This window comes from Salmo salar, chromosome ssa13 (genome assembly GCF_905237065.1).
Source record: "Salmo salar chromosome ssa13, Ssal_v3.1, whole genome shotgun sequence".
Classification (NCBI taxonomy): domain Eukaryota; kingdom Metazoa; phylum Chordata; class Actinopteri; order Salmoniformes; family Salmonidae; genus Salmo; species Salmo salar.
The window spans coordinates 114,219,507-114,246,357 of NC_059454.1; the positions used below are offsets into that span (position 1 = coordinate 114,219,507).

At 42.5% G+C, this 26,851-nt stretch overlaps 1 protein-coding gene across 1 annotated transcript; it reads left to right on the forward strand.

Moving 5' to 3' along the window:
* The first annotated feature begins 1,961 nt into the window (after positions 1-1,961).
* Positions 1,962-22,816, forward strand: LOC123726177 (trace amine-associated receptor 6-like). Its single transcript, XM_045692792.1, has 3 exons — positions 1,962-2,728; positions 22,485-22,542; positions 22,665-22,816. Exons 1-3 carry the CDS (start codon positions 2,018-2,020, stop codon positions 22,814-22,816), a joined length of 921 nt encoding a protein of 306 aa, XP_045548748.1. The 5' UTR covers positions 1,962-2,017.
* Positions 22,817-26,851: the final 4,035 nt, after the last annotated feature.

Sequence of the window (26,851 nt, forward strand, 5' to 3'; positions counted from 1 at the left end):
GTGAGAAATTGCACAGGTCACTCAAAACATTGATTCATTATTTCAAAAGAACAAATAGCTCACGCTTTAGATTAGGGACTGCAAAAATATTTGATTAGTAAATGGTTTACATTAATAAAAATGTAAATGCCTTACTACAGGTTAATTAATGAAAATTATTATAAAGTGTTACAGAAATAGGTCATAAATATTAACGCCCCTAAAGTGACATTCACACAATCACAGGATTTTGTGCAAGGTATGTTTACTGTTACAATACATTAGTTAGACTTGTATTATAGATGGTCCTTGTGTCCAGGGTCTGGGGGCTACCGTTGAAGCTGTTGAGGAGGGCTAACTTGATTAAATGGTTAATCATGAATTATTCCTAAAGAGTTGTAATTTTTTGTGAAATGTTATTTTGCAAGTGCTTTTGAGATGATTGATTCAACTAAATGAAATGGAAATTACATTTATATCGCACCCTGATCTGTTTCACCTGTCCTTGTGATTGTCTCCACCCCCTCCAGGTGTCGCTGATTTTCCCCAGTGTATTTATCCCTGTTTCCTGTCTCTCTGTGCCAGTTCGTCTTGTATGTTTCCAAGTCAACCAGTGTTTTTCCCGTTCTCCTGCTTTTTGCATTTCTCCTTTTTTCTAGTCCTCCCGGTTTTGACCCTTGCCTGTTCTAGACTTTGTACCCACCTGCCTGACCATTCTGCCTGCCTTGACCACGAGCCTGTCTGCCACTCTGTACCTCTTGGACTCTGATCTGGTTTTGACCTTTTGTCTGTCCACAACTATTTTCTGGCCTACTCCTTTTGGATGAATAAACATTGTAAGACTCCAACCATCTTCCTCCTGTGTCTGCATCTGGGTCTCACCTTGTGTCATGATAATTTAGTCTTTTTTTGTTTAAATCAGAGAAAACAACACACCAGAAAAGGAAAACAACATTAAGAGGTGATTGGGTCAGAATACAGTGTAGTTGTTCTGATGTCTGACAAATAGTATTTGTCCCCATGATGTAACTGAGACAAAGTGTCCCTCAACTTGAAGAAGTATGGTTCCTAATTCAGTTCAGATGGACATTTCTAAACGTCTATGGAATGTTCATATGGAACGGTACTATTCATTTTGACTGCATATTCTATAGTGCATACCCCATACTGCCCTACAAAGGCAAAACACAGTAAATATGTAATTTATTTTACTGCAAAATCTGACTTTTTCTGTCTAGACAGACAGCACTTTCTGATACTGCATTATATATTCTGATTCACTGGTTTGTTCTTGTCTCAGGAAACAAATACCACATTAATCAGACAATATACTTGGCCGTTACAACAGATCAAATTCGTATATACTGTATTTTGCCTTTGTAGGTCAGTATAAACTTATGCCATTTCATCAACTTCCCTACTGTCAACTTTCCTCCACACTGACTAGCTGACATGTGCCGTCATGTCTCCTGAGGTTGTGGAATATGTTCCAAACTGAGCACTGACATCACCTAAACTGTACCTTTTCTCTCATTTATTGAAAAAATATATATTTAACCTTTATTTAACTAGGCAAGTCAGTTAAGAACAAATTATTATGGACAATGATGGTCTACCCGTGGAACCCAACAAATGAAATAGGTGAAAACAATCTCATCTCTGACTATCAGTAAAGCTGAAGGACAGGCAGGTGGGCACAGCAACATCAAATCCTGTCATAGATTACATCATGCTTTCGCCAATGATTTGTTCATCTAACCGTTTGTTCATTTCTGTGCTCACGTGTGCGTGTGTGTGTGTGTGTGTGTGTGTGTGTGTGTGTGTGTGTGTGTGTGTGTGTGTGTGTGTGTGTGTGTGTGTGTGTGTGTGTGTGTGTGTGTGTGTGTGTGCAGAGAAACTCTGGGGAGGGGAGTGGCTGTCAGTAACTCAGGGATAAATAGAGAGGCAGAGCTCAGAGTTTGTCAGACGGTGGACCTGACAGGGTCACACACAGGACCAAGCAGGAGAAGGACCTCAGCATTTTGACCCTTTATTACAAATGGAGAAACATGAAGATGTTCAATACTGTTTTCAAGACGGAAACTCTTCTTGCAGAAAGGCTTTGCTATTGACATCTATCTACATAACACTGTACATCTTCTTCTCATTGATTTCAGCAGTTACAGTATTTTTGAACATACTGGTGATCATCTCCATCTCTCACTTCAAGCAGCTCCACACTCCAACCAACCTGCTCATCCTTTCTCTGGCTGTGTCAGATCTTCTGGTGGGACTGATTGTGATACCAGTAATGACTGTAGCAATAATGGAAGCATGCTGGGGTTTGGGGGAATATTTCTGTGCGTTTCAATTCTACATTGCTTTTTTATGTACTTCTTTATCTCTGGGTAATTTGGTCTTGATATCTATTGACCGTTATGTTGCTGTGTCTGATCCCTTATTGTACCACTCTAAAATAACAACAACAAGAATGATGTGTTGTATATCCATTACCTGGTGTTGTTGTATCATATACGATGCTGCTATTATAAAAAACTTTGTAAATGTACATGTACCCAGTAGGTGTTTGACAGAATGTTTTATTGTTGAAGGGTCAAGCTGGGTTAATAATATAATTTACATTGCATTTACAATGGTTGTCCCGTGCTCTATTATTATAACACTTTATATGAAAATCTTTGTGGTGGCCAGATCACAGGCCAGAAAGGTGTTTTCTAAAGAGGCTGTCAGTGTGTCTGGTGTTAAAACTGTACGGGCTAATAAGTCTGAGAGAAAAGCAGCAAAAACTCTTTCTATTGTTGTTGTCAACTATTTCATTTGTTGGATTCCAACTCTATTTATTAACTTTTTTTTTTCTTCTTTAATTGACAATTTCTTATCATATTTCATATTTTTTCTGCCACTTGTTAATTCCTTAATTAATCCAATAATTTATGCATTATTTTATCCATGGTTCAAAGTGACAGCTAAACTTGTATTAACTTTGAAGAAAAGACGTTCATAGTTCCTAAAATGTTATACCCTAGGTTGGCAAACATAGCTTTGATATCATTTTGTTTTACAATTGTTGTAAGTATTTATTTCATATAGCAATACACTGACATTACTTACCTCTGTGTTGTCATCATAGATACATGTGGTGTTGATACAGATTGATTTGTCTGGATTGGAATGGAATGACTTAGAGAAGGCGTACCCTTGTTTTATAAAGGATACTGTAGTCATTATGGATTGTGTACTCCAAATACCTAAGGCTGTGGTTGTTCCGTGTTACTTAATGATAAATAGTAAGCCTTCTAATACTACATTTTGAGGACGTCATGAGTCATTCTATATGTTGTTTAACATCTCCCTCTAGTGGCTCAATTGTGACACAACGTCTTCATCAAGTTTAGTAAAGTTGAAATGTGCAACACTGCATGATATCAGATGACGTCCAGATCTAACTAAATTGTGTATTGTGTAAGTAGTTGATGGTAAAATGTAAGAATATGCAATTATGGGTAACACTTTATAATAACATTCAGTAATAAACCATCTGTAAGGCATTTACAGTTTGCTCACCATTTAATATTAAGGCCACATTTGTGAAATGTTACTCAGCTAGGTATTCTGACATTTATGAGTAACTACTACAGTATATACATTAATTATTCAACACAACAGTGTAGGAGACCACAGTAGACACTTCAACCTCAACATACTGGTTATGAACACTACCACTACTCTCACTACATCACTGCTGCTAGGTCAGGGGTCACGCCAGAGCAGCCCTCTCAGAAGCTGTTTAGTGTGAATGAATATGGAGATTGGGCAACACACTAAATAGTTTATAATGGATTAGTAAATAGTTAATTCAAAATTTATTTATAGTTACTCTCATATTTATTTTTGTAAGCAAGTTATTCACACATTTATACATTTTTTTTGTAGTATGTGATAATGATTCAGAAGATCATTCATCAGATGTTTGAATAAATATCCTTATAAACCATTTACTGATCATTAGTGAAGTAGTTTTGAAGTCCCTAATATAAAGTGAGGACTATTCATACTTTCTTAATACTTTATAAATGTTTTGAACTGCGACTAGTGTAATTCATCACAAAAAGATGGACATGCTATTGGTAGACATTCCAGCAGTACCTGATGCTCCTTAAGTTCCCAAAATGACCTAGAACATATCAATGGTTAAACAATAAGCACACAACACAGAGGATGTTAAAGGAAATATATTGAACATTTTATTCCAAAACAGTCACACTGTTGTAGTAGAGTGCTGAAGGAAGTAACGTGTTTGTCTGAAAAATATAGCATTCTTGTTTCTAGGAAGTGACTGATTGCGCTCATTAGTATCAAATCAAATCACATTTTATTGGCCAAAAACATGTGTTTAGGAGATGTTATTGCGGGTGTTGCTAAGTGCTTGTGCATCTAGTTCTGACAGTGCAGCAAATCTAACAAGTAATATCTAACAATTTCGCAACAAATACCTAATACACACAAATCTAAGTAAAGGACTGGAATTAAGAATATATGAATATATTGATGAGCAATGTCAGAGTGGCATAGACTAAGAGCAGTTCATAGACTGCTTACAGGGAAAAGGAACCAATATATAAATACATACATTAACTGAACATTACTTTTAAAAGGATACTACCTTTAATGCACAACAAAATCAAATCAAAATCACATTTTATAGTTCACACAAACATATTTAGCAGATGTTATTGCGGGTGTAGTGAAATGCTTTTCTTCCTAGCTCCAACAGTGCAGTAGTGTCTTACAATTCACAAGAATACACACAAATCTAAAAGTAAAATAATGGAATTAAGAAATATATAAAAATTAGGACAAGCATTGTCTGAGTGGTATTGACAACAAAAAAAACAGTAGAATACAGTATATATACAGTATACGTATGGGATGAGTAAAGCAGTATGTAAACAATATAAAAGTGACTAGTGTTCCATTATTAAAGTGACCAGGGATTCCATGTCTATGTACATACTGCAGTAGCCTTTAAGGTTCAGAGTTGAGTAACTGGGAAGGAGTCGGCTAGTGATGGGAATTTAACAGTCTGATGGCTTTGAGATAGAAGCTGTTTTTCAGTCTCTCGGTCCCAGCTTTGATGCACCTGTACTGATCTCTCCTTCCGGATGATAGCGGGGTAAACAGGCCGTGGCTCGGGTGGTTGATGTCCTTGATGATCTTTTTGGCCTTCCTGTGACATCGGGTACTGTAGGTGTCCTGGAGGGCAGGCAGAGTGCCCCCGGTAATGCGTTGGTCAGAGCGCACTACCTTCTGGACATCCCTAAGTTTTCTGACTCTTTACTCAGTACCTTGTTGAAGCATCTTTGCCAGCGAATACAGGGTATGACGCTACAAGCTTGGCACACCTGTATTTGGGGAACTTCTCCCATTCTTCTCTACAGATCCTCTCAAGCTCTGTCAGGTTGGATGGGGAACGTCGCTGCACAGCTATTTTCAGGTCTCTCCACAGACGTTCGGTCAGGTTCTAGTCCAGTCTCTGGCTGATCCATTCAAGCACATTCAGAGACTTTTCCCGAAGCCACTCCTTCATTGCCTTGAATATGTGCTTAGGGTCGTTGTTCTGTTGGAAGGTGAACCTTTGACCCCGTCTGAGATCCTGAGAGCACTGGAGCAGGTTTTCATCAAATCATAAAATCAAATCAAATGTATTTGTCACATACACATGGTTAGCAGATGTTAATGCGAGTGTAGCGAAATGCTTGTGCTTCTATTTCCGACCGTGCAGTAATATCTAACAAGTAATCTAACCTAACAATTTCACAACAACTACCTTATACACACAAGTGTAAAGGAATGAGTAAGAATATGTACATAAAAATGTATTAATGAGTGATGGCCGAACGGCATAGGCAAGATGCAGTAGATGGTATAGAGTACAGTATTTACACATGAGATGAGTAATGTAGGGTATGTAAACATTATATAAAGTGTCATTGTTTAAAGTGGCTAGTGATAAATGTATTACATCAAGATGGCAAGATGCAGTAGATGGTATAGAGTACAGTATATACACATGAGATGAGTAATGTAGGGTATGTAAACATTATATAAAATTGCATTGTTTAACGTGGCTAGTGATACATTTATTACATACATTTTTCCATTATTAAAGTGGTTAGAGTTGAGTCAGTATGTTGGCAGCAGCCACTCAATGTTAGTGATGGCTGTTTAACAGTCTGATGGCCTTGAGATAGAAGCTGTTTTTCAGTATCTCGGTCCCCGCTTTGATGCCCCTGTACTGACCTCGCCTTCTGGATGATAGCGGGGTGAACAGGCAGGTGGCTCGGGTGGTTGTTGTCCTTGATGATCTTTCTGGCCTTCCTGTGACGTCGGGTGGTGTAGGTGTCCTGGAGGGCAGGTAGTTTGCCCCCGGTGATGCGTTGTGCAGACCTCACTACCCTATGGAGATCCTTCCAGTTATGGGCGGAGCAGTTGCCATACCAGGCGGTGAAACAGCCCAACAGGATGCTCTCGATTGTGCATCTGTAAAAGTTTGTGTTTTTGGTGACAAGTCGAATTCCTTCAGCCTGCTGAGATTGAAGAGGCGCTGCTGCGCCTTCTTCACCACGCTGTCTGTGTGGGTGGACCATTTCAGTTTGTCCGTGATGTGTACGCCGAGGAACTCTCTGGGCTACTCAACAGCCAGTTGAATCCCGTGGCGCGTTATTCAAATACCTTAGAAATGCTATTACTTCAATTTCTCAAACATATGACTATTTTACAGCATTTTAAAGACAAGACTCTCGTTAATCTAACCACACTGTCCGATTTCAAAAAGGCTTTACAACGAAAGCAAAACATTAGATTATGTCAGCAGAGTACCCAGCCAGAAATAATCAGACACCCATTTTTCAAGCTAGCAAATAATGTCACATAAACCCAAACCACAGCTAAATGCAGCACTAACCTTTGATGATCTTCATCAGATGACAATCTTAGGACATTATGTTATACAATACATGCATGTCTGTTCAATCAAGTTCATATTTATATCAAAAAACAGCTTTTTACATTAGCAGGTGACTAGCATGTGACTAGCATTCCCACCGAACACTTCCGGTGAATTTACTAAATTACTCACGATAAACGTTCACAAAAAACATAACAATTATTTTAAGAATTATAGATACAGAACTTCTCTATGCACTCGATATGTCCGATTTTAAAATAGCTTTTCGGTGAAAGCACATTTTGCAATATTCTAAGTAGATAGCCCGGCATCACAGGGCTAGCTATTTAGACACCCAGCAAGTTTAGCCCTGACCAAAGTCAGATTTACTATAAGAAAAATGTTATTACCTTTGCTGTCTTCGTCAGAATGCACTCCCAGGACTTCTACTTCAATAACAAATGTTGGTTTGGTCGCAAATAATCCATTGTTATATCCAAATAGTGCCGTTTTGTTCGTGCGTTCAAGACACTATCCGAAAGGGTAAATAAGGGTTACGAGCACGACGCATTTCGTGACAAAAAATGTCTAAATATTCCATTACCGTACTTCGAAGCATGTCAACCGCTGTTTAAAATCAATTTTTATGCCATTTTTCTCGTAAAAAAGCGATAATATTTCGACCGGGAAATCGTTTTTTATTACAAAGAGAGTGAAAGTAAAATCATGCTATCCCCTCATGCACGAGCCTCAGTCTAATGGCCCTCTGATAGAGCACTTGCCAAACCCGCTAGTGTGTTTCAGCCTGGGCCTTGAATTACGTCATTCAGCTTTTTCCCGGGTTCTGAGAGCCTATGGAAGCCGTAGGAAGTGTCACGTCATGCCAGAGATCCCCTGTTTTTGTTAGAGATTATCAAGGAGTGCAAGAAATGGTCAGACAGGCCACTTCCTGTAAGGAATCTTCTCAGGTTTTGGCCTGCCAAATGAGTGCTGTTATACTCACAGACACCATTCAAACAGTTTTAGAAACTTTAGGGTGTTTTCTATCCAAAGCCAATAATTACATGCATATTCTAGTTACTGGGCAGGAGTAGTAACCATATTAAATCGGGTACGTTTTTTATCCGGCCGTGCAAATACTGCCCCCTAGCCCCAACAGGTTAAAAATTTCCACCCTCTCCACTACTGTCCCTTCAATGTGGATAAGGGGCTGCTCGCTCTGTTGTTTCCTGAAGTCCACGATCATCTCCTTTGATTTGTTGACATTGAGTGTGAGTTTATTTTCCTGACACCACACTCCGAGGGCCCTCACCTCCTCCCTGTAGGCCGTCTTGTTGTTGTTGGTAATCAAGCCTACCACTGTAGTGTCGTCTGCAAACTTGATGATTGAGTTGGAGGCATGCATTGCCACGCAGTCGTGGGTGAACAGGAAGTACAGGAGAGGGCTAAGAACGCACCCCTGTGGGGCCCCAGTGTTGAGGATCAGCGGGGTGGAGATGTTGTTACCTACCCTCACCACCTGTGTGCGGCCTGTCAGGAAGTCCAGGACCCAGTTGCACAGGGCGGGGTTGAGACCTAGGGTCTCGAGCTTAATGACAAGTTTGGAGGGTACTATGTTGTTAATGAGCTGTAGTCGATGAACAGCATTCTTACATAGGTATTCATCTTGTCCAGATGGGTTAGGGCAGTGTGCATTGTGATTGTGATTGCATCGTCTGTGGACCTATTGTGGCGGTAAGCAAATTGGAGTGAGACTAGGATGTCAGGTAGGGTGGAGGTGATATGGTCCTTGACTAGTCTCTCAAAGCACTTCATGATGACGGAAGTGAGTGCTACGGGGCGGTAGTCACTTAGCTCAGTTACCTTAGCTTTCTTGGGAACAGCAACAATGGTGGCCCTCTTAAAGCATGTTGGAACAGCAAACTGGGATTAGGATTGATTGAATATGTCCGTAAACACACCAGCCAGCTGGTCTGCGCAGCCAGCTGGTCTGCGCATGCTTTGAGGATGCGGTTGGGATGCCGTCTGGGCCTGCAGCCTTGCGAGTGTTAACACGTTTAAATGTTTTACTCACGTTGGCTGCAGTGAAGGAGAGCCCGCAGGTTTTGGTAGCGGGCCGTGTCAGTGGCACTGTATTGTCCTCAAAGCGAGCAAAGAAGTTGTTTAGTCTGTCTGGGAGCAAGACATCGTGGTCCGCGACGGGGCTGGTTTTTCTTTTGTAGTCCGTGATTGAGATCAAGGATCTCTCTGTACTTTGCTCTGTTCATCTTTCCCTATATCCTGACTAGTCTCTCAGTCCCTTCCACTGAAAAACATCCCGACAGCATGATGCTGCCACCACCATGCTTCACCATCGGGATGGTGCCAGGTTTCCTCCAGATGCGACGCTTGGCATTCAGGCCAACGAGTTCAATGTTGGTTTCATCAGACCAGAGAATCTTGTTTCTCATGGTCTGAGTCCATTAGGTGCCTTTTGGCAATCTCCAAGGCTGTTATGTGCCTTCTACTGTGGCGTGGCTTCAGTCTGGCCACTCTACAATAAAGGCCTGATTGTTGGAGTGCTGCAGAGATATTTAAATTCTGGAAGGTTCTCCCATCTCCACAGAGGAACTCTGGAGCTCTCTCAGAGTGACCATCGGGTTCTTGGCCACCTCCATGACCAAGGCCCTTCTACCCGATTGCTCAGTTTGGCCGGGCGGCCAGCTCTAGGAAGAGTCTTTGTGGTTCCAAACTTCTTCCATTTAAGAATGATGGATGCCACTGTGTTCTTGGGGTCCTCCAATGCTGCAGAAATATTTTGTTACCCTTCCCCAGATCGGTGCCTCAACACAATCCTGTCTAGGAGCTCACGGACAATTCCTTCCTGTCTTGCTTCAGGCTCTGACATGAACTGTCAACTGTGGGTGTCACGTTTCCTTAACCTGTTATGGCTAGGGGGCAGTATTTTCACGGCTGGATAAAAAACGTACCCGATTTAATCTGGTTACTACTCCTGCCCAGTAACTAGAATATGCATATAATTATTGGCTTTGGATAGAAAACACTCCAAAGTTTCTAAAACTGTTTGAATGGTGTCTGAGTATAACAGAACTCAAATGGCAGGTCAAAACCTGAGAGATTCCTTTACAGGAAGTGGCCTGTCTGACCATTTCTTGAACTTCTTTGCCATCTCTATCTTTTACAAAGGATCTCTGCTCTAACGTGACACTTCCTACGTCTTCCATGGGCGCTCAGAGCCCGGGAAAAACCTGAATGTCGTCATCCCAGCCCCAGGCTGAAACACATTATCGCCTTTCTCAAGTGGCCGATCAAGGGACTGTGGGCTTAGGCGCGTGCCCTGGCCGCCCCCGTCTTTGTGATTTTTCCTCTGTTTGCCGAAAAGGAGATTCCCGGTCGGAATATTATCGCTTTTTACGAGATAAATTGCATAAAAATTGATTTTAAACAGCGGTTGACATGCTTCGAAGTACGGTAATGGAATATTTAGAAAATGTTTTGTCACGAATTGCGCCATGCGCACGACCCTGATTTACCATTTCGGATAGTGTCTGGGACGCACGATCAAAACGCCGCTATTCGGATATAACGATGGATTATTTTGGACCAAACCAACATTTGTTATTGAAGTAGCAGTCCTGGGAGTGCATTCTGACGAAGACAACAAAAGGTAATCAAACTTTTATAATAGTAAATCTGATTTTGGTGAAGGCTAAACTTGCCGGGTGTCTAAATAGCTAGCCCGTGATGGCTGGGCTATGTACTTAGAATATTGCAAAATGTGCTTTCACCAAAACGCTATTTTAAAATCGGACATATCGAGTGCATAGAGGAGTTCTGTATCTATAATTCTTAAAATAATTGTTATGCTTTTTGTGAAAGTTTATCGTGAGTAATTTAGTAAATTGTTAGCAAATTCCCCGGAAGTTTGCGGGGGGTATGCTAGTTCTGAAAGTCACATGCTAATGTAAAAAGCTGTTTTTTGATATAAATATGAACTTGATTGAACAAAACATGCATGTATTGTATAACATAATGTCCTAGGTGTGTCGTCTGATGAAGATCATCAAAGGTTAGTGCTGCATTTAGCTGTCTTCTGGGTTTTTGTGACATTATATGCTAGCTTGAAAAATGGGTGTCTGATTATTTCTGGCTTGGTACTCTGCTGACATAATCTAATGTTTTGCTTTCGCTGTAAAGCCTTTTTGAAATCGGACAGTGTGGTTAGATAAAGGAGAGTCTTGTCTTTAAAATGCTGTGAAATAGTCATATGTTTGAAAAATTGAAGTTTTTGTATTTTTGAGGAATTTGTATTTCGCGCCACGCCTATCATTGGATATTGGAGCAGGTGTTCCGCTAGCGGAACGTCTAGATGTAAGAGGTTAACGGCAGGAGGATGGGGCAGAGTCAAGAGCAGGATACTGAGCTCCAGTAATGCCGAAGTTTTATTCACACCAAAACAATCGGTGGTCAAAAAGGCACAGGGTGCGCACAACACCCAAAAGGGAAAACAGGTAACTACGAACGAATATGCACGGGGCGCAGCCCAGCAATATAATCATACAAAGTGCCACGCTGAAAAAAACAACAACAGCGTACACTACACACTTCCCGTCGACATACAATTAATCCCGCACGAATAGAGAACACAAAGGAACAAACGAAATACCCCCCCACTAATGACAGACAAGGAACAGGTGCGGACCTAGACAGACAAAAACCAAGGAACACAGAAACATAGATCGGTGGCAGCTAGTAGACCGGCGACGACGACCGCCGAGCGCCGCCCAACCAAGGAGGGGCGCCTCCTTCTGTGGATACTGTGACAGTACCCCTCCCTTGACGCGCGGCTCCAGCAGCGCGCCGACACCGGCCTCGGGGACGACCCGGAGGGCGACGATCCGGACGGAGACGATGGAACTCCTGCAGCATAGCTGGATCCAAAATGTCCCCCACCGGAACCCAGCAACTCTCCTCCGGGCCGTACCCCTCCCAGTCCACGAGGTACTGCAGGAACCCTACCCGACGTCGGGAGTCCAGGATGGCTTCAAACACTCCTGGACAGCTTCAAACACTCCTGGACAGCACTCCAGGTCTCCTTAGAGCGCTGTACCCATTCCTCCACCGCAGGGGCCTCCGTCTGGCTCTGCTGCCATGGCACCAGGACCGGCTGATAACCTAATACAACCTGAAAAGGTGACAGGTTAGTAGAGGAGTGGCGCACAGGTTAGTAGAGGTTCGTGGCATGGGCCATTTCGGCCCATGGCACGAACCTCGCCCACTCCCCTGGCCGGTCCTGGCAATATGACCGCAGAAACCTGCCCACATCCTGGTTAATGCGTTCTACCTGCCCATTACTCTCGGGGTGAAAACCCGAGGTCAGGCTGACCGAGACCCCCAGCCTCTCCATAAACGACCTCCACACCCTGGAAGTGAATTGGGGACCCCAATCAGATACAATGTCCTCGGGCACTAGTAGACCGGCGACGACGACCGCCGAGCGCCGCCCGACCGAGGAGGAGCGCCTCCTTCTGTGGATACTGTGACAGTGGGACCTCATATAGACAGGTGTGTGATTTTCCAAATCATGTCCAATCAACTAAATCAACCACAGGTGGACTCCAATCAAGTTGTTGAAACATCAAGGATGATCACTGGAAACAGGATGCACCTTAGCTCAATTTCAAGTCATAGCAAAGGTTCTGAATACTTATGTAAATGAGGTATTTCTGTTTTTATTTGTAATACATTTGCAAAAAATTCTAAAAAACAGTTTATGGGGTAATGTGTGTATACTGATGACAGAATTTTTTTTTAAATCAATTTTAGACTAGTGCTGTAATGTAACAAAATGTGGAAAAAGTCAAGGGGTATGAAAACTTTCTGAATGCATGAAAATACCTTCAAATAAAAGGTGACATTCTATAATGTCGTCTCATACTAAACATTTGATCTCATATCCAATGTGCTGGAGTAAAGAGCTAGATTTTTTAAAGTGTTTTCCTGTAGAGAGAAACAGAGGACAGGGATTACTTTCAGTATGTACAGTGGCCAGACGAAGGCAGTATAATTCACAATCTTTGACAGAGGGATAACGTGACTTATTCTATACTGAACAAAAATATAAACGTAAGATTTTACTGAGTTACAGTCATATAAGGAAATACATTTGTTAGGCCTTAATCTATGTATTGCACACGATTGGGAATACAGATATGCATCTGTTGGTCACAGATACACAACGTATAGAAAAGTATGGGGACACCCCTTCAAATTAGTGGATCTGGCTATTTCAGCCTCACCCGTTGCTGACAGATGTATAAAATCGAGCACAAAGCCATGCAATCTCCATAGACAAACATTGGCAGTAGAATAGTCTTACTGAAGAGCTCCGTGACTTTCAACGTGGCACCATCATAGGATACCACCTTTACAACAAGTCAGTTTGTAAAATTTCTGCCCTATTAGAGCTGCCCCGGTCAACTGTAAGTGCTGTGAAGTAGAAACGTCTAGGTGCAACAACGACTCAGCCGCTAAGTGGTAGGCCGCACAAGCTGACAGAACTGGAAGGCTGAGTTCTGCAACGTAGCGAATAAAATCCTCTGTCCTCGGTTTCACATCTCACTACCAAGTTCCAAACTGCCTCTGGAAGCAACATCAGCACAATAACTGTTAGTGGGAGCTTCATGAAATGGGTTTCCATGGCCGAGCAGCCGAACACAAGCCTAAGATCACCATGCTCAATGCCAAGTAAACGGCTCGAGTGGTGTAAAGCACGCCGCCATTGGACTCTGGAGCAGTGGAAACACGTTCTCTGGAGTGATGAATCACGCTTCACTATCTGGCAGTCTGACAGACGAATCTGGGTTAGGTGGACGCCAGGGGAATGCTACCTGCCCCAATGCATAGTGCCAACTGTAAAGTTGGCACTATGAAGAAACTAGAAGAAATGTAACTATTCTCCTGAGTGGCGCAGTGGTCTAAGGCACTGCATCTCAGTACTAGAGGCGTCACTACTGGATGGAAAAATACTGAGGATAATAGCGGACGATATTGCCAGTCCTATTTGCAATATTTTCAATTTTAGCCTACTAGAATGTGTGTGCCCCCAGGCTTGGAGGGAAGCAAAAGTCATTCCGCTACCTAAGAATAGTAAAGCCACCTTTACTGGCTCAAATAGCCGACCAATCAGCCTGTTACCAACCCTTAGAAAACTTTTGTAAAAAATGGTGTTTGACCAGATACAATGCTATTTTACTGTAAAGAAATTGACAAGAAATTGACAAGGAACTTTCAGCATGCTTATAGAGAAGGACATTCAACAAGAACAGCACCTACTCAAATGACTGATGATTGGCTGAGAGAAATTGATGATAAAAAGATTGTGGGGGCTGTCTTGTTAGACTTCAGAGTGGCTTTTGACATTATCAATCATAGTCTGCTGCTGGCAAAATAATGTGAAAATTGAGAAAGTTGAGGTGACTAAACTGCTTGGAGTTACCTCGGATTGTAAACTCTCATGGTCAAAACATATTGATACAACAGTAGCTAAAATGGGAAGAAGTACAGTTGAAGTTTACATACACTTAGGTTGGAGTCATTAAAACTCATTTTTCATCCACTCCACAAACTTCTTGTTAACAAACTACAGTTTTGCTAAGTCGTTTAGGACATCTGCTTTGTGCATGATGTAACAGTATATCTTCCGTCCCTCTCCGCGCCTCACAAATAATTTTTCCAACAATTGTTTACAGACAGATTATTCCACTTATAATTCACTTTATCACAATTCCAGGGGGTCAGAAGTTTGCATACACTAAGTTGACTGTCCCTTTAAACAGCTTGGAAAATTCCAGAAAATTATGTCATGGCTTTAGAAGCTTCTGATAGGCTAATTGACATCATTTGAGTCAATTGGAGGGGTACCTGTGCATGTATTTCAAAGCCTACCTTCAAACTCAGTGCCTCTTTGCTTGACATCATGGGAAAATCAAAAGAAATCAGCCAAGACCTCAGAAACAAAATTGTAGACCTCCACAAGTCTGGTTCATCCTTGGGAGCAATTTCCAAATGCCTGAAGGTACCATGTTCATCTGTACAAACTATAGTACGCAAGCATAAACACCATGGGACCACGCAGCCGTCATACAGCTCAGGAAGGAGACGCATGATGTCTCCTTCCTGCAAAAAGTGCAAATTCATCTCAGAACAAGAGCAAAAGTCCTTGTGAAGATGCTGGATGAAACAGGTACAAAAGTACTTCTATATCCAGAGACATAACCTGAAAGGCCACTCAGCAGGGAAGAAGCCACTGCTCCAAAACAGCCATAAAAAAGACAGACTACGGTTTGCAACTGCACATGGGGAAAAATATCATACTTTTTGGAGAAATGTCCTCTGGTCTGATAAAAATAAAATAGAACTGTTTGGCCATAATGACCATTGTTATGATTGGAGGAAAAAGGGGAGGCTTGCAAGCCGAAGAACACCATCCCAACCGTGAATCACGGGGGTGGCAGCATCATGTTGTGGGGGTGCTTTGCTGCAGGAGGGACTGGAGCACTTCACAAAATAGATGGCATCATGAGGGAGGAAAATTATGTGGAAATATTGAAGCAGCATCTCAAGACATCAGTCAGGAAGTTAAAGCTTGGTCGCAAAATGGTCTTCCAAATGGATAGTGACCCCAAGCATACTTTCAAAGTTGTGGCAAAATGACTTGAAGGCAATGCTACCAAATACAAATTGAGTGTATGTAAACTTCTGACCCACTTGGAATGTGATGAAAGAAATAAAATCTTAAATAAATTATTCTCTCTACTATTATTCTGACATTTCACATTCTTAAAATAAAGTGTTAATCCTAACTGACCTAAAACAGGGAATTTTTACTCGGATTAAAAGTCAGGAATTGTGAAAAACTGAGTTTAAATGTATTTGGCTAAGGTGTATGTAAACTTCCGACTTCAACTGTATGTCCACAATAAAGCGCTGTTCTACCTTCTTAACAGCAGAACCTAGTTTTGTCGCACCTGCACTACTTTTCAGTCGTGTGGTCAGGTGCCACAAAAAAGGACTTATGACATTTTGCAATTGCTTCAGAACATGGCAGCATGGTCAGCCCTTGGATGTACACCGAGAGCTAATATTAATAACAATATGCATGTCAATCTCTCCTGGTTCCAAGTGGAGGAGAGATTGACTTCATCACTACAGTACTTGTATTTATGAGAGGTGTTGACATGTTGAATGCACCGAGCTGTCCGTTTGAACTACTGGCACACAGCTCTAACACCCATACATACCCCACAAGACATGCCACAAGAGGTCTCTTCACAGCCCCCAAGTCCAGAACAGACTATGGGAGGTGATCCAGCCGCTCTCCCGACTGACGTCCCTCTAGGCCCCCCACCAGCCAGAGGCACAGGAGCGTCGGGATCACTTCTGTTCCCCAGAGCATCTCAGCTCCCAAGTATATGAAATCCAGAGTGCACAGTCCACAACACCAAGGTCTGCACCCTCCTCAGCCAGCTTCTTGACTAGCCACAGTTAAGGAGACTCCCGCTCCAGTTGTGGAACCACAGCCAGCCTCTGTCAAGGGCCTGTTCTGGTTGCCATTGCAGAGTCGTCTTTTCCTCCCTGTGTGGCTGACACTCGGGTGCCTGAGGTTCGACTGTCTGCTACCCTGGTAACTTCAGCCACAAAGACTCCACCTGCTCTCCCTCAGGAGCCCCTCACTGCTCCTGGCCCAGAGTCCAAGCCCGCACTGAAGTCGTCACCTTGAATGGAGCCACAGCCTGCAGCTACAGCAGAGGTCAAGTACAGGGATCTCTCCAGTCACAGCCTGGTGGGACCTGCCAGTCCCAGGCCTGGAGTCTGGCTGGCCCCACCTGCTAGGACTGTGATAGTTCCGGCGTCTGAGGGTTCTGCTACCTCCACACCTCTCCTCAAGGGACTTGCCAGACATCACTTAGGGTGACCCACCACAAGTCACCCCTGATGTCTCCCCTGACCTAGTTGTCCAGTTCCTTTCCTTCCCAGTAGGGCAAGAGTTACCGCCACACCTGGTAGGGTTAGAGTTACAGTTTCGGGCCTTCCTGGCTGGTGTAAAGTGACCAGGCTTTGAGTGTCCTGCCCCTCATGTAGGTCCAGTGCATCCATGGTAGGTTTAGAGTTCCCTCCCTTCCGGGTAGGTTTACAGTTCCCTTCCTTCCCTGTAGGGTCAGAGTTCCCTTCCTGCCATGATAGGTCATAAATTAGCTGCCCCGTCTGCAGGTCTGCAGTCTCCTGCCCAGCTCAGATCGCAGCCCCTTACGTTAGTTGTTAGGCAGATCCCTATCCCACCAGGCTTTGATTCCTCTGCCATGCTATGCCATAAGTTAGCTTCTCCATCTGCAGGTCTGCAGTCTCCTGCCCAGATTGCAGACCTCTACATTAGTTGTTAGGCAGTTACCTATCCCACCAGCGTTAGAGCCTCTTGCCTTAATAGGACCCGAGTTTGTTGTATTAGGCTGGCAGTCTCCAGACATAGTCATCCAACAGCCACTTATCCCACTATGCTTAGAGCCTTCTGCCCTGCTAAGCCACAAGTTACCTGTGCTAGGTTCTTAGTCCTCAACCCTCATCAGCCCTCAGTCCCTAGCACTAGGTCATTGGTCTCCAGCTGCACTAAGTCATTGGTCTCCAGCTAAACTAGGTCATTGGTCTCCAGCTGCACTAAGTCATTGGTGTCCAGCTGCACTAAGTCATTGGTCTCCAGCTAAACTAGGTCATTGGTCTCCAGCTGCACTAAGTCATTGGTCTCCAGCTGCACTAGGTCATTGGTCTCCAGCTGCACTAAGTCATTGGTGTCCAGCTGCACTAGGTCATTGGTCTCCAGCTGCACTAGGTCATTGGTGTCCAGCTGCACTAGGTCATTGGTGTCCAGCTGCACTAGGTCATTGGTATCCAGCTGCACTAAGTCATTGGTATCCAGCTGCACTAGGTCATTGGTTTCCAGCTGCACTAGGTCATTGGTATCCAGCTGCACTAGGTCATTGGTTTCCAGCTGCACTAGTTCATTGGTATCCAGCTGCACTAAGTCATTGGTATCCAGCTGCACTAGGTCTGTTGTCTCCAGCTGCACTAGGTCTGTTGTCTCCAGCTGCACTAGGTCATTGGTCTCCAGCTGCACTAAGTCATTGGTATCCAGCTGCACTAGGTCTGTTGTCTCAAGCGTTTGTAATCCTTCAGTCCCTAGCCCAGGTGGGTCATCAGGCTCTTGCCCCGCTAGGTTAAAAGGTACCAGTTGCTCTTGTAGGGCTACCAGTTGCTCTAGTAGTTGCTCTAGTCTGCTATTCTCCAAGTCCAGCATCAGTATCCCTGGTAAGTCCAGAGTCGTTCTCCCTGTCAGGTCCGGAGTCGTTCTCCCTGCCAAACCACCTGCCCTCTAACCCTATTACAGGTGCTGAGTCAATGGCTTACTGGTGTTTTTCCATGCCATCCCTGGGGTCACTTGAGTTGGTTGAGTCACTGACGTGGTCTTCGTGTCTGGGTTGGCACCTGCCCCTTGGGTTGTGCCGTGGCGGAGATCTTTGTGGGCTATACTCGGCCTTGTCTCAGGATGATAAATTGATGGTTGGAGATATCCCTCCAGTGGGGTGGGGGCTGTGCTTTGGCAAAGTGGGTGGGGTTATATCCTGCCTGTTTGGCCCTGTCCGGGGGTTTCATCGGATGGGGCCACAGTGTCTCCTGACCCTTCCTGTCTCAGCCTCCAGTATTTATGCTGCAGTAGTTTATGTGTCGGGGGGCTAGGGTCAGTCTGTTACATCTGGAGTATTTTTCTTGTCTTATCCGGTGTCCTGTGTGAATTTAAATATGCTCTCTCTAATTCTCTCTTTCTTTCTTTCTTTCTCTGTCTCTCGGAGGACCTGAGCCCTAGGACCATGCCTCAGGACTACCTGGCATGATGACTCTTTGCTGTCCCCAGTCCACCTGGCCGTGCTGCTGCTCCAGTTTCAACTGTTCTACCTGCGGCTATGGAACCCTGACCTGTTCACCGGACGTGCTACCTGTCCCAGACCTGCTGTTTTCAACTCTCTAGAGACAGCAGGAGTGGTAGAGATACTCTGAATGATCGGCTATGAAAAGCCAACTGACATTGACTCCTGAGGTGCTGACCGGTTGCACCATCGACAAACAAATATTTGACTCTGCTGGTCATCTATGAACATTTGAACATCTTGGCCATGTTCTGTTATAATCTCCACCCGGCACTGCCAGAATAGGACTGGCCACCCCTCATAGCCTGGTTCCTCTCTAGGTTTCTTCCTAGGTTCTGGCCTTTCTAGGGAGTTTTTCCTAGCCACCATGCTTCTACACTTGCAGTGCTTGCTGTTTGGGGTTTTAGGCTGGGTTACTGTACAGCACTTTGTGACATCTGCTGATGTAAGAAGGGCTTTATAAATACATTTTAATTCATTTGATATGATTTTATTAATGAAGATGCCTGTTGAGGATTTGTGAGGCATCTGTTTCTCAAACTAGACATTCTAATCCACTTGTCCTCTTGCTCAGTTGTGCACCGGGGCCTCCCACTCCCTTGTTGATTCTGGTTAGAGCCAGTTTGCGCCGTTCTGTGAAGGAAGTAAGTGTTATACGAGATCTTCAGTTTCTTGGCAATTTCTCGCATGGAATAGCCTTCATTTCTCAGAACAAGAAGAAACTGACGAGTTTCAGAAGAAAGATTTTATTTCTGGCCATTTTGAGCCTGTAATCGAACACACAAATGTTGATGCTCCAGATACTCAACTAGTCTAAGGAAGGCCAGATTTATTGCTTCTATATTCAGAACAACAGTTTTCAGCTGTGCTAAAATAATTGCAAAAAAGCTTTCTAATGATCAATTAGACTTTTAGAATGATAAACTTGGATTAGATAACACAACGTGACGTTGGAACACAGGAGTGATGGTTGCTGAATTTGATTTTCTTTTATAAAGAAGGACATTACTAAATGACCCCAAACCTTTGAACAGTAGTGTATTTTTTTTTCAGCCTCCGTACCCGCAGGAAGACATTTGCCTTTTGTTTGGCCCGTCGTTGTAATTAAGAATTTGTTCTTTTACTGACTTGCCTATGTTAAATAAAATCAAAAATACAAATTTGTATGCCGAGGAACTTGAAGCTTTTCACCTTCTCCACTGTGGTCCCATTGATGTGAATAGGGGCGTGCTCTCTCCTTTGTCTCCTGAACTACACAATCAACAACTTTGTTTTGCTGACGTTGAGGGAGAGGATATTTTTCTGGCACCACTCCGCCAGGTCCCTCATCTCCTCTATGTATGCTGTCTCCTCATTGTTGGTAATGAGGACTACTACTGTTATGTCGTCTGCAAACTTGATGATTGAGTTGGAGGTGTGCATGTCCACACAGTCATGGGTAAACAGGGAGTACACAGGAGGGGGCTGAGCATGCACCCTTGTGGGGCCCCTGTTTTGAGGATCAGCGTAGAAGAGGTGTTATTTCCTACTTTCACCACCTGGGGGCGGCCTGCCAAGAAGTTCAGGATACAGTTTCACAGGGCAGGGTTCAGACCCAGGGCCCCAAGCTTAGTGATGAACTTGGATTGTACTTTGGCGTTGAAGGCTGAAATATTGTCAATGAACAGCATTCTTACATCGGTATTCCTCTTGCCCAGATGGGATAGGGCAGTGTGCAGTGTGATGGCGATTGCATCATCTGTGGATCTATTCGGGTGGAATGCAAATAGAAGTGGGTCTAGGATGTCAGGTAAGGTGGAGGTGATATGATCCTTAACTAGCCTCTTAAATCACTTCATGATGACAGAAGTGAGTGCTACAGAGCGATAGTCATTTAGTTCACTTACCTTTACTTTCTTGGTGGACATCTTGAAGACAGTGGGGACAGCAGACTGGGATAGGGAGAGATTGAATATTTCCTAAACACTCAAGCCAGCTGGTCTGCACGTGCTCTGAGGACACGGCTAGGGATGCCATCTGGGCCGGCAGCCTTGCAAGGGTTAACACACATAAATGTCTTACTCATATCCAAAGTGCTGGAGTAAAGAGTTACATTTTTTTAAATGTTTTCCTGCAGAGTGAAACAGAGGACAGGGATTACTTTCAGTATGTACAGTGGCCAGAGGAAGTCAGTATAATTCACAATCTGTGACAGAGGGATAACTTGACTTATTCTATACTGAACAAAAATATAAACGCAAGGTTACAGAGTTACAGTCATATGGAAATCAGTCAATTGAAATTATTTAATTAGGCCTATGGATTTCACATGATTGGGAATACAAATATATATATGTTGGTCAAAGACATACAAAAGTATGGGGACACCACTTCAAATTTGTGGATCTGGCTATTTCAGCCACACCCGTTGCTGGCAGTTTTATAAACTCGGTCACACAGCCATGCAATCTCCATAGACAAACATTGGCAGTAGAATGGGCTTACTGAAGAGCTCAGTGACTTTCAACGTGGCACCGCCATAGGATGCCACCTTTCCAATAAGTCAGTTCATCAAATTTCTGCTCTGCTAGAGCTGCCCCGTTCAACTGTAAGTGCTGTTATTGTTCAATGGAAACATCTAGGAGCAACAATGTCTCAGCCACAAAGTTCTAGGCCACACAAGCTCACAGAATGGGAAGGCAGGAATCCTCTGTCCTCGGTTGCAACACTCACTACCGAGTTCCAAACTGCCTCTGGAAGCAACGTCAGCACAAGAACTGTGAGCTTCATGAAATGGGTTTCCATTGCCGTGCAGCTGCACACAGGCCTAAAATCACCATGCACAATGCCTAGTGTTGGCTCGTGTGGTGTAAAGCACGCCACCATTGCACTCTGGAGCAGTGAAACATTTATTCTCTGGAGTGACAAATCTTGATTTGGCGGATGCCATGAGAACGCTTCCTGTCCCAATGCATAGTGGCAACTGTAAAGTTTGGTGGATGAAGAATAATGGTCTGGGGCTGTTTTTCATGGTTTGAGCTAGAGCACTTAGTTCCAGTGAAGGGAAATCTTAACACTACGGCATACAATGACATTCTAGACTTTGTGACAACAGTTTGGAGAAAGCCATTTCCTGTTCCAGCATGAAAATGGGTTTGTCGAGATCTGTGTGGAGGAACCTGACTGGCCTGCACAGAGCCCTGACCTCGACCCCATCGAAGAACTTTGAAATGAATTGGAACGCCGAGTGCGAGCCAGGCCTAATCGGCAAAATATTGTATGATGCAAAAGGCATCATCATACTGTATGATGATGTGGCCGGTGACACATTGATACTTGAAAGTCAATATCTTCAAAAGTTGACATCAGACATGCACATCATTTTGGGGCTGTATCAACAGTGGACTAGTAAAAAAAATAACAAAATAACGTTTTTGAGTGTAGTTTGCCTTTAATTAAGGGCATAATCGCTAACCTCTAGGCCGCTCCACACTATTAGCCACAACCCTGGGTCAGTGATGCAGTACCACACAGCCAACCCGGGCTCTAAGCAATTTGACACATCGCTGCAAAACTCCCGTACATGCTCTAAATAAGTTAAGACATCCATCTACACAGCCATCAGCAACGCAGCCAAGGAGTACAGCCTGCAGGTATATGGTACGTAAACAACAACCTCAGAATGCTACAAAATGTAGGTGTACAGTATGTGTGTGTGTGTGTGTGTTAATACACAGTATGTGTGTTTTGTCCCTCCGGTCTCCCCCATTATCTGTGGTCAGAACCAGGTCCAGAACATGTGAGTGTGGTGGTGAACAACCCTGTGTCTCTAACCTGTGACATCCCTCTTCCTGCTATCACCTGGCTGAACGATGGAAACACAACAGAGCAGGAGACCGCAGCAGACACTTCAACCTCAACATACTGGTTATGAACACTACCACCACTCTCACTACCACTGCTCTCACTATCAGTACTCTCACTACTACTACTCTCACTACCACTGCTTTCACTACATCACTGCTGCCAGGTCAGGGGTCCCATTAGAGTCTTTTGGCATGTTAGATATGTCTATATTGACCCTGGATCATATTAAGTATATATGTTGATTCTGGATCATGTCCCATGCCAACTCAGAGAGGCCGTTTAATTTTTTTTACATTTCAGTTCTGTACTTGTGAAAATGTCTTGTTATTTGTCAAATACACTATAGAGAGGATGTAGGATTGAGACTTGAGTGAGTTTAGGGGGAGGTTTAATCTGAAACCTACCTCTTCATGAGTATCTTTATTAATGCCACCCCCCTATCTGCTAAATGACTAAAATAGAAAATGTGTAGCAGAGGTGAGTAAGAATCATGGTCTCATGATGAGGTAGCCCTGCCTGGTACTTCTAAATCAGTGTCACCTTCAGTGAAAGAAGTTGGATTCTTGACCTGTGCTGGGAAGACTAGTTTAGAGGTGAGGGTTGTGCTGAGGCTAAGGCCTGATGGAAGTTGTACTCAAACTTATGACAATAGAGCTGTACTTAGGTTCACTTTGAATGTTTATGCCTTATTAGGGCCCTGGAGTAAAGCATTTGTGTGTCTCCAACACCTTTAATTGGTAGAATTCCTTAGAGTTTTGGACCTCATTGTTCCAGAGCCTTACATACAGGTGGTAACAGGACCCTCTGGTGTCAGAAACGTAAAAATGTTGAACTAACATCATTAAGTTAAAGAGTTACACAGTAGAGACAATATAGTCCCAGAGCACAGGTTGACTTTTGCTGATGTAATATGCTCTCTAAGAATCATTCAGAGGTGAAAGACGTATTTTTTTATCTGTCATTTAGCAGAAGCTCTTATCCAGAGCGACTTACAAGAACAATTAAGGTTAAGTGCCTTGCTCAAGGGCACATCAACATATTTTTCACCTAGTCGGCTCTGGGATTTGAACCAGCAGCTTTTCTCTTATTGGCCCAACATTTAAACAGCTTGGCTACCTGGCACCGGATTTTGAGAGTTAGTTTTGATTAATCTTGTATTTATTTTATGTTCATGCTCACAAGGCTTCCTTGCAAATGAGACTTTGGTCTCAATGGTGACCCACCCTGTATGATTAAATAAAATACAAATCACAATGTATTAGATGTGTGTTTGTGTTTGACACCTTTAATTGGTAGAGGGATATATGTGTCATTATGACAGAGCCCTGCATGTTTTGAAGAATATGTGAATATGTAAATGTGTGACTAGTTCCAGTTTTCCGTACGGCTTGTAATATATTGTGTTTGTGTATTTATATGCTGACGTCTCAAAATTAATTTCCATGTAAATGGACAATAAAGTATATGGGATTGTAGGGCTAACAGAACCCTCTGGAATCTGACAGAACAACAACAAAGTATATATTTTTTATAAAAAAAATCAAATCAAACTTTATTGGTCACGTACACAGATCTGCAGGTGTTATGGCAGGTGCAGCAAAATGCTTGCGTTACTAGCTCCAACAGTGCAGTAGAATGTCTCTACACAAATAATCAAAACAAGAAACCAATAAATATATATTGTATGTTCATAAATATGGACCTCATTTAGCATTAGTAGGTATAGTGGGGCCTGAAATTATTGACATTATTGATAAAGATGAGACATAATGACTGTATAAAATCAATAATACAAAAAAATGAAATTATAGTTTTTCATACTAATGCAATTGCTCAGAGAAAAATGTTGTTTGACAAGTAATATATTTTTTCTCCCAAAAAGGTAAGGGTAAAAATGTACACCTTTTAAAGATTATTTAAAATTAACCTGTTGGGGCTACAGGTTAGCAATGAACCCCGAGTCGGGATTGCTAACAAGGCTGGAAATTCAAAACATCAAAAATCTAATAATTTCAATTTCTCAAACAATCAACTATTTTACACAATTTAAAAGATAAACATCTCCTTAATCTAACCACATTGTTCGATTTTCAAAGAGGCTTTACGGCAAAAGCATAAAGTTAGATTATGTTAGGACAGTACATAGCCACAAAAGTACAAACATCCATTTTCAATTCAAGGTCAGGCGTCACCAAAAGCAGAAACCAGCTAGAATTATGCACTAACCTTTGTCAATCTCCATCAGATGACACTCCTAGGACATTATGTTATACAATACATGCATTTTTTGTTCCATCAAGTTCATATTTATATCCAAAAACAGCATTTTACAGTAGCGTGAAATTCAGATTTTTTTCTTCTCTGAAATGCTTCCGGTGAACATAACAAAATTACTATTCGAAAACATTGGTAAATTATAATATTGTCATTCAAAGAATAATATATTATCATCTCGTAATTGCTACCGAATGGCCAGATCTCAAAATAACTTTACTGGGAAATCACATTTTGCAATAAACGGGGTGCTATGCTAAGAACAATAAGCTATGCTATACAGTTAGCATCATCTAATATCGATAATAACATTGTAAATATCCCCTTACCTTTGATTATCTCCATCAGAAGGCACTGCCAGGAATCCCAGGTCCGGAACAAATGTGGTTTCTTTTGACAAAGTTCATAATTTATGTCCAAATAACACCAAGTAGTTAGCGTTCATTATGCTCCCACAAAACGTGGTGGGGGGTTGTAAAATCACGCCGAAAAGCTAAAAAAACCTACTAAATAATCTATTTACGTTCGTTCAAACATGTCAAACGTTGTTTAGCATTAATCTTTTGGTCCATTTTTAACGTTAAACATCAGTAATATTTTCACACAACCTATCCTATGTCTAGATAAACAATAATGACAAACTCACGCTTCTCAGATTTATGCGCAGGCGCAAAAAAATGAAGTGATGACATGTCAACTTCCTTGCATTCTAATTTGCTCTCTGTTTATCATAGACGCTTCAAACAACTTTATAAAGATCGTTGACATCTAGTGGAAGCCGTAGGTGTTGCGAAATGAATCCTTTCTCACTATGGTATCTATAAAACAATGACACTAAATAGTACAGTCACAAAATTCAAATTTTTTTTAAATCTATTTTTCACAGGTTTTTGCCTGCAATATGAGTTTTGTTATACTTACAGACACCATTCAAACTGTTTTAGAAAATTCAGAGTATTTTCTATCCGAATGTGTTAATAATATGCATATCCTAGCTTCTGAGTTGGTGTAGGAGGCAGTTAAAAATGGGCACATATTTTTTTCAAAATTTCTCAATACTGCCCCCGAGCCCCAACAGGTTTAAGTAGTGAAAAGGTTATTATTTAATTCCATATTCCTAGCACTCAATGACTACATCAAACTTTTTGGATGCATTTGCAGTTTGTTTTGGTGGTGTTTCAGATTATTTTGTGCCCAATAGATATGAATGGTAAATCATATAATGTTATTTTGGAGTCTCTCTTGTTGTAAATAATAATGTATTATGTTTCCTGTTGTGGATAGGGGGCAGTACTTTCAAGGCCGGATGAAAAAAAACATACCCGATTTAATCTGGTACTACTCTTGCCCAGAAACTAGAATATGCATATTATTAGTAGATTTGGATAGAAAACACTCTGAAGTTTCTAAAACTGTTTGAATGGTGTCTGTGAGTATAACAGAACTCATATGGCAGGCAAACACCTGAGAAGATTCCAAGCAGGAAGTGGCCTGTCTGAGAATTTGTAGTTCTTCTATTGGTTCTCTATCAAAACTACAGTATCTGTGGGGTTACGTGGCACTTTCTAAGGCTTCCATTGGCTCTCTAAAGCCTTCAGAAAGCGGATTGAGGCGTCTCCTGTCTCTGGGCAGAGTATGGTAGCTCAGTTTGTCAGTGGTCTGCCTGGTGACTTAGAGATTGGATATGCGTGGTCACGCCGACCATGCTGTTTTTTCTTTTCCTCTTTGAATGAATACACTATTGTCCGGTTGGAATATTATCGCTATTTTACGAGACAAATACCATCAAAATTGATTTTAAACAGCGTTTGACATGCTTCTAAGTACG

Coding starts and splice junctions, on each gene's coding strand:
- LOC123726177 (XM_045692792.1), top strand. CDS start 2,018: ATGGAGAAACATGAAGATGTTCAATACTGTTTTCAAGACGGAAACTCT. Junction 2,729..22,484: donor GTGTGTCTGGTGTTAAAACT/GTACGGGCTAAT, acceptor AAATAAGTTAAG/ACATCCATCTACACAGCCAT. Junction 22,543..22,664: donor GTACAGCCTGCAGGTATATG/GTACGTAAACAA, acceptor ATCTGTGGTCAG/AACCAGGTCCAGAACATGTG.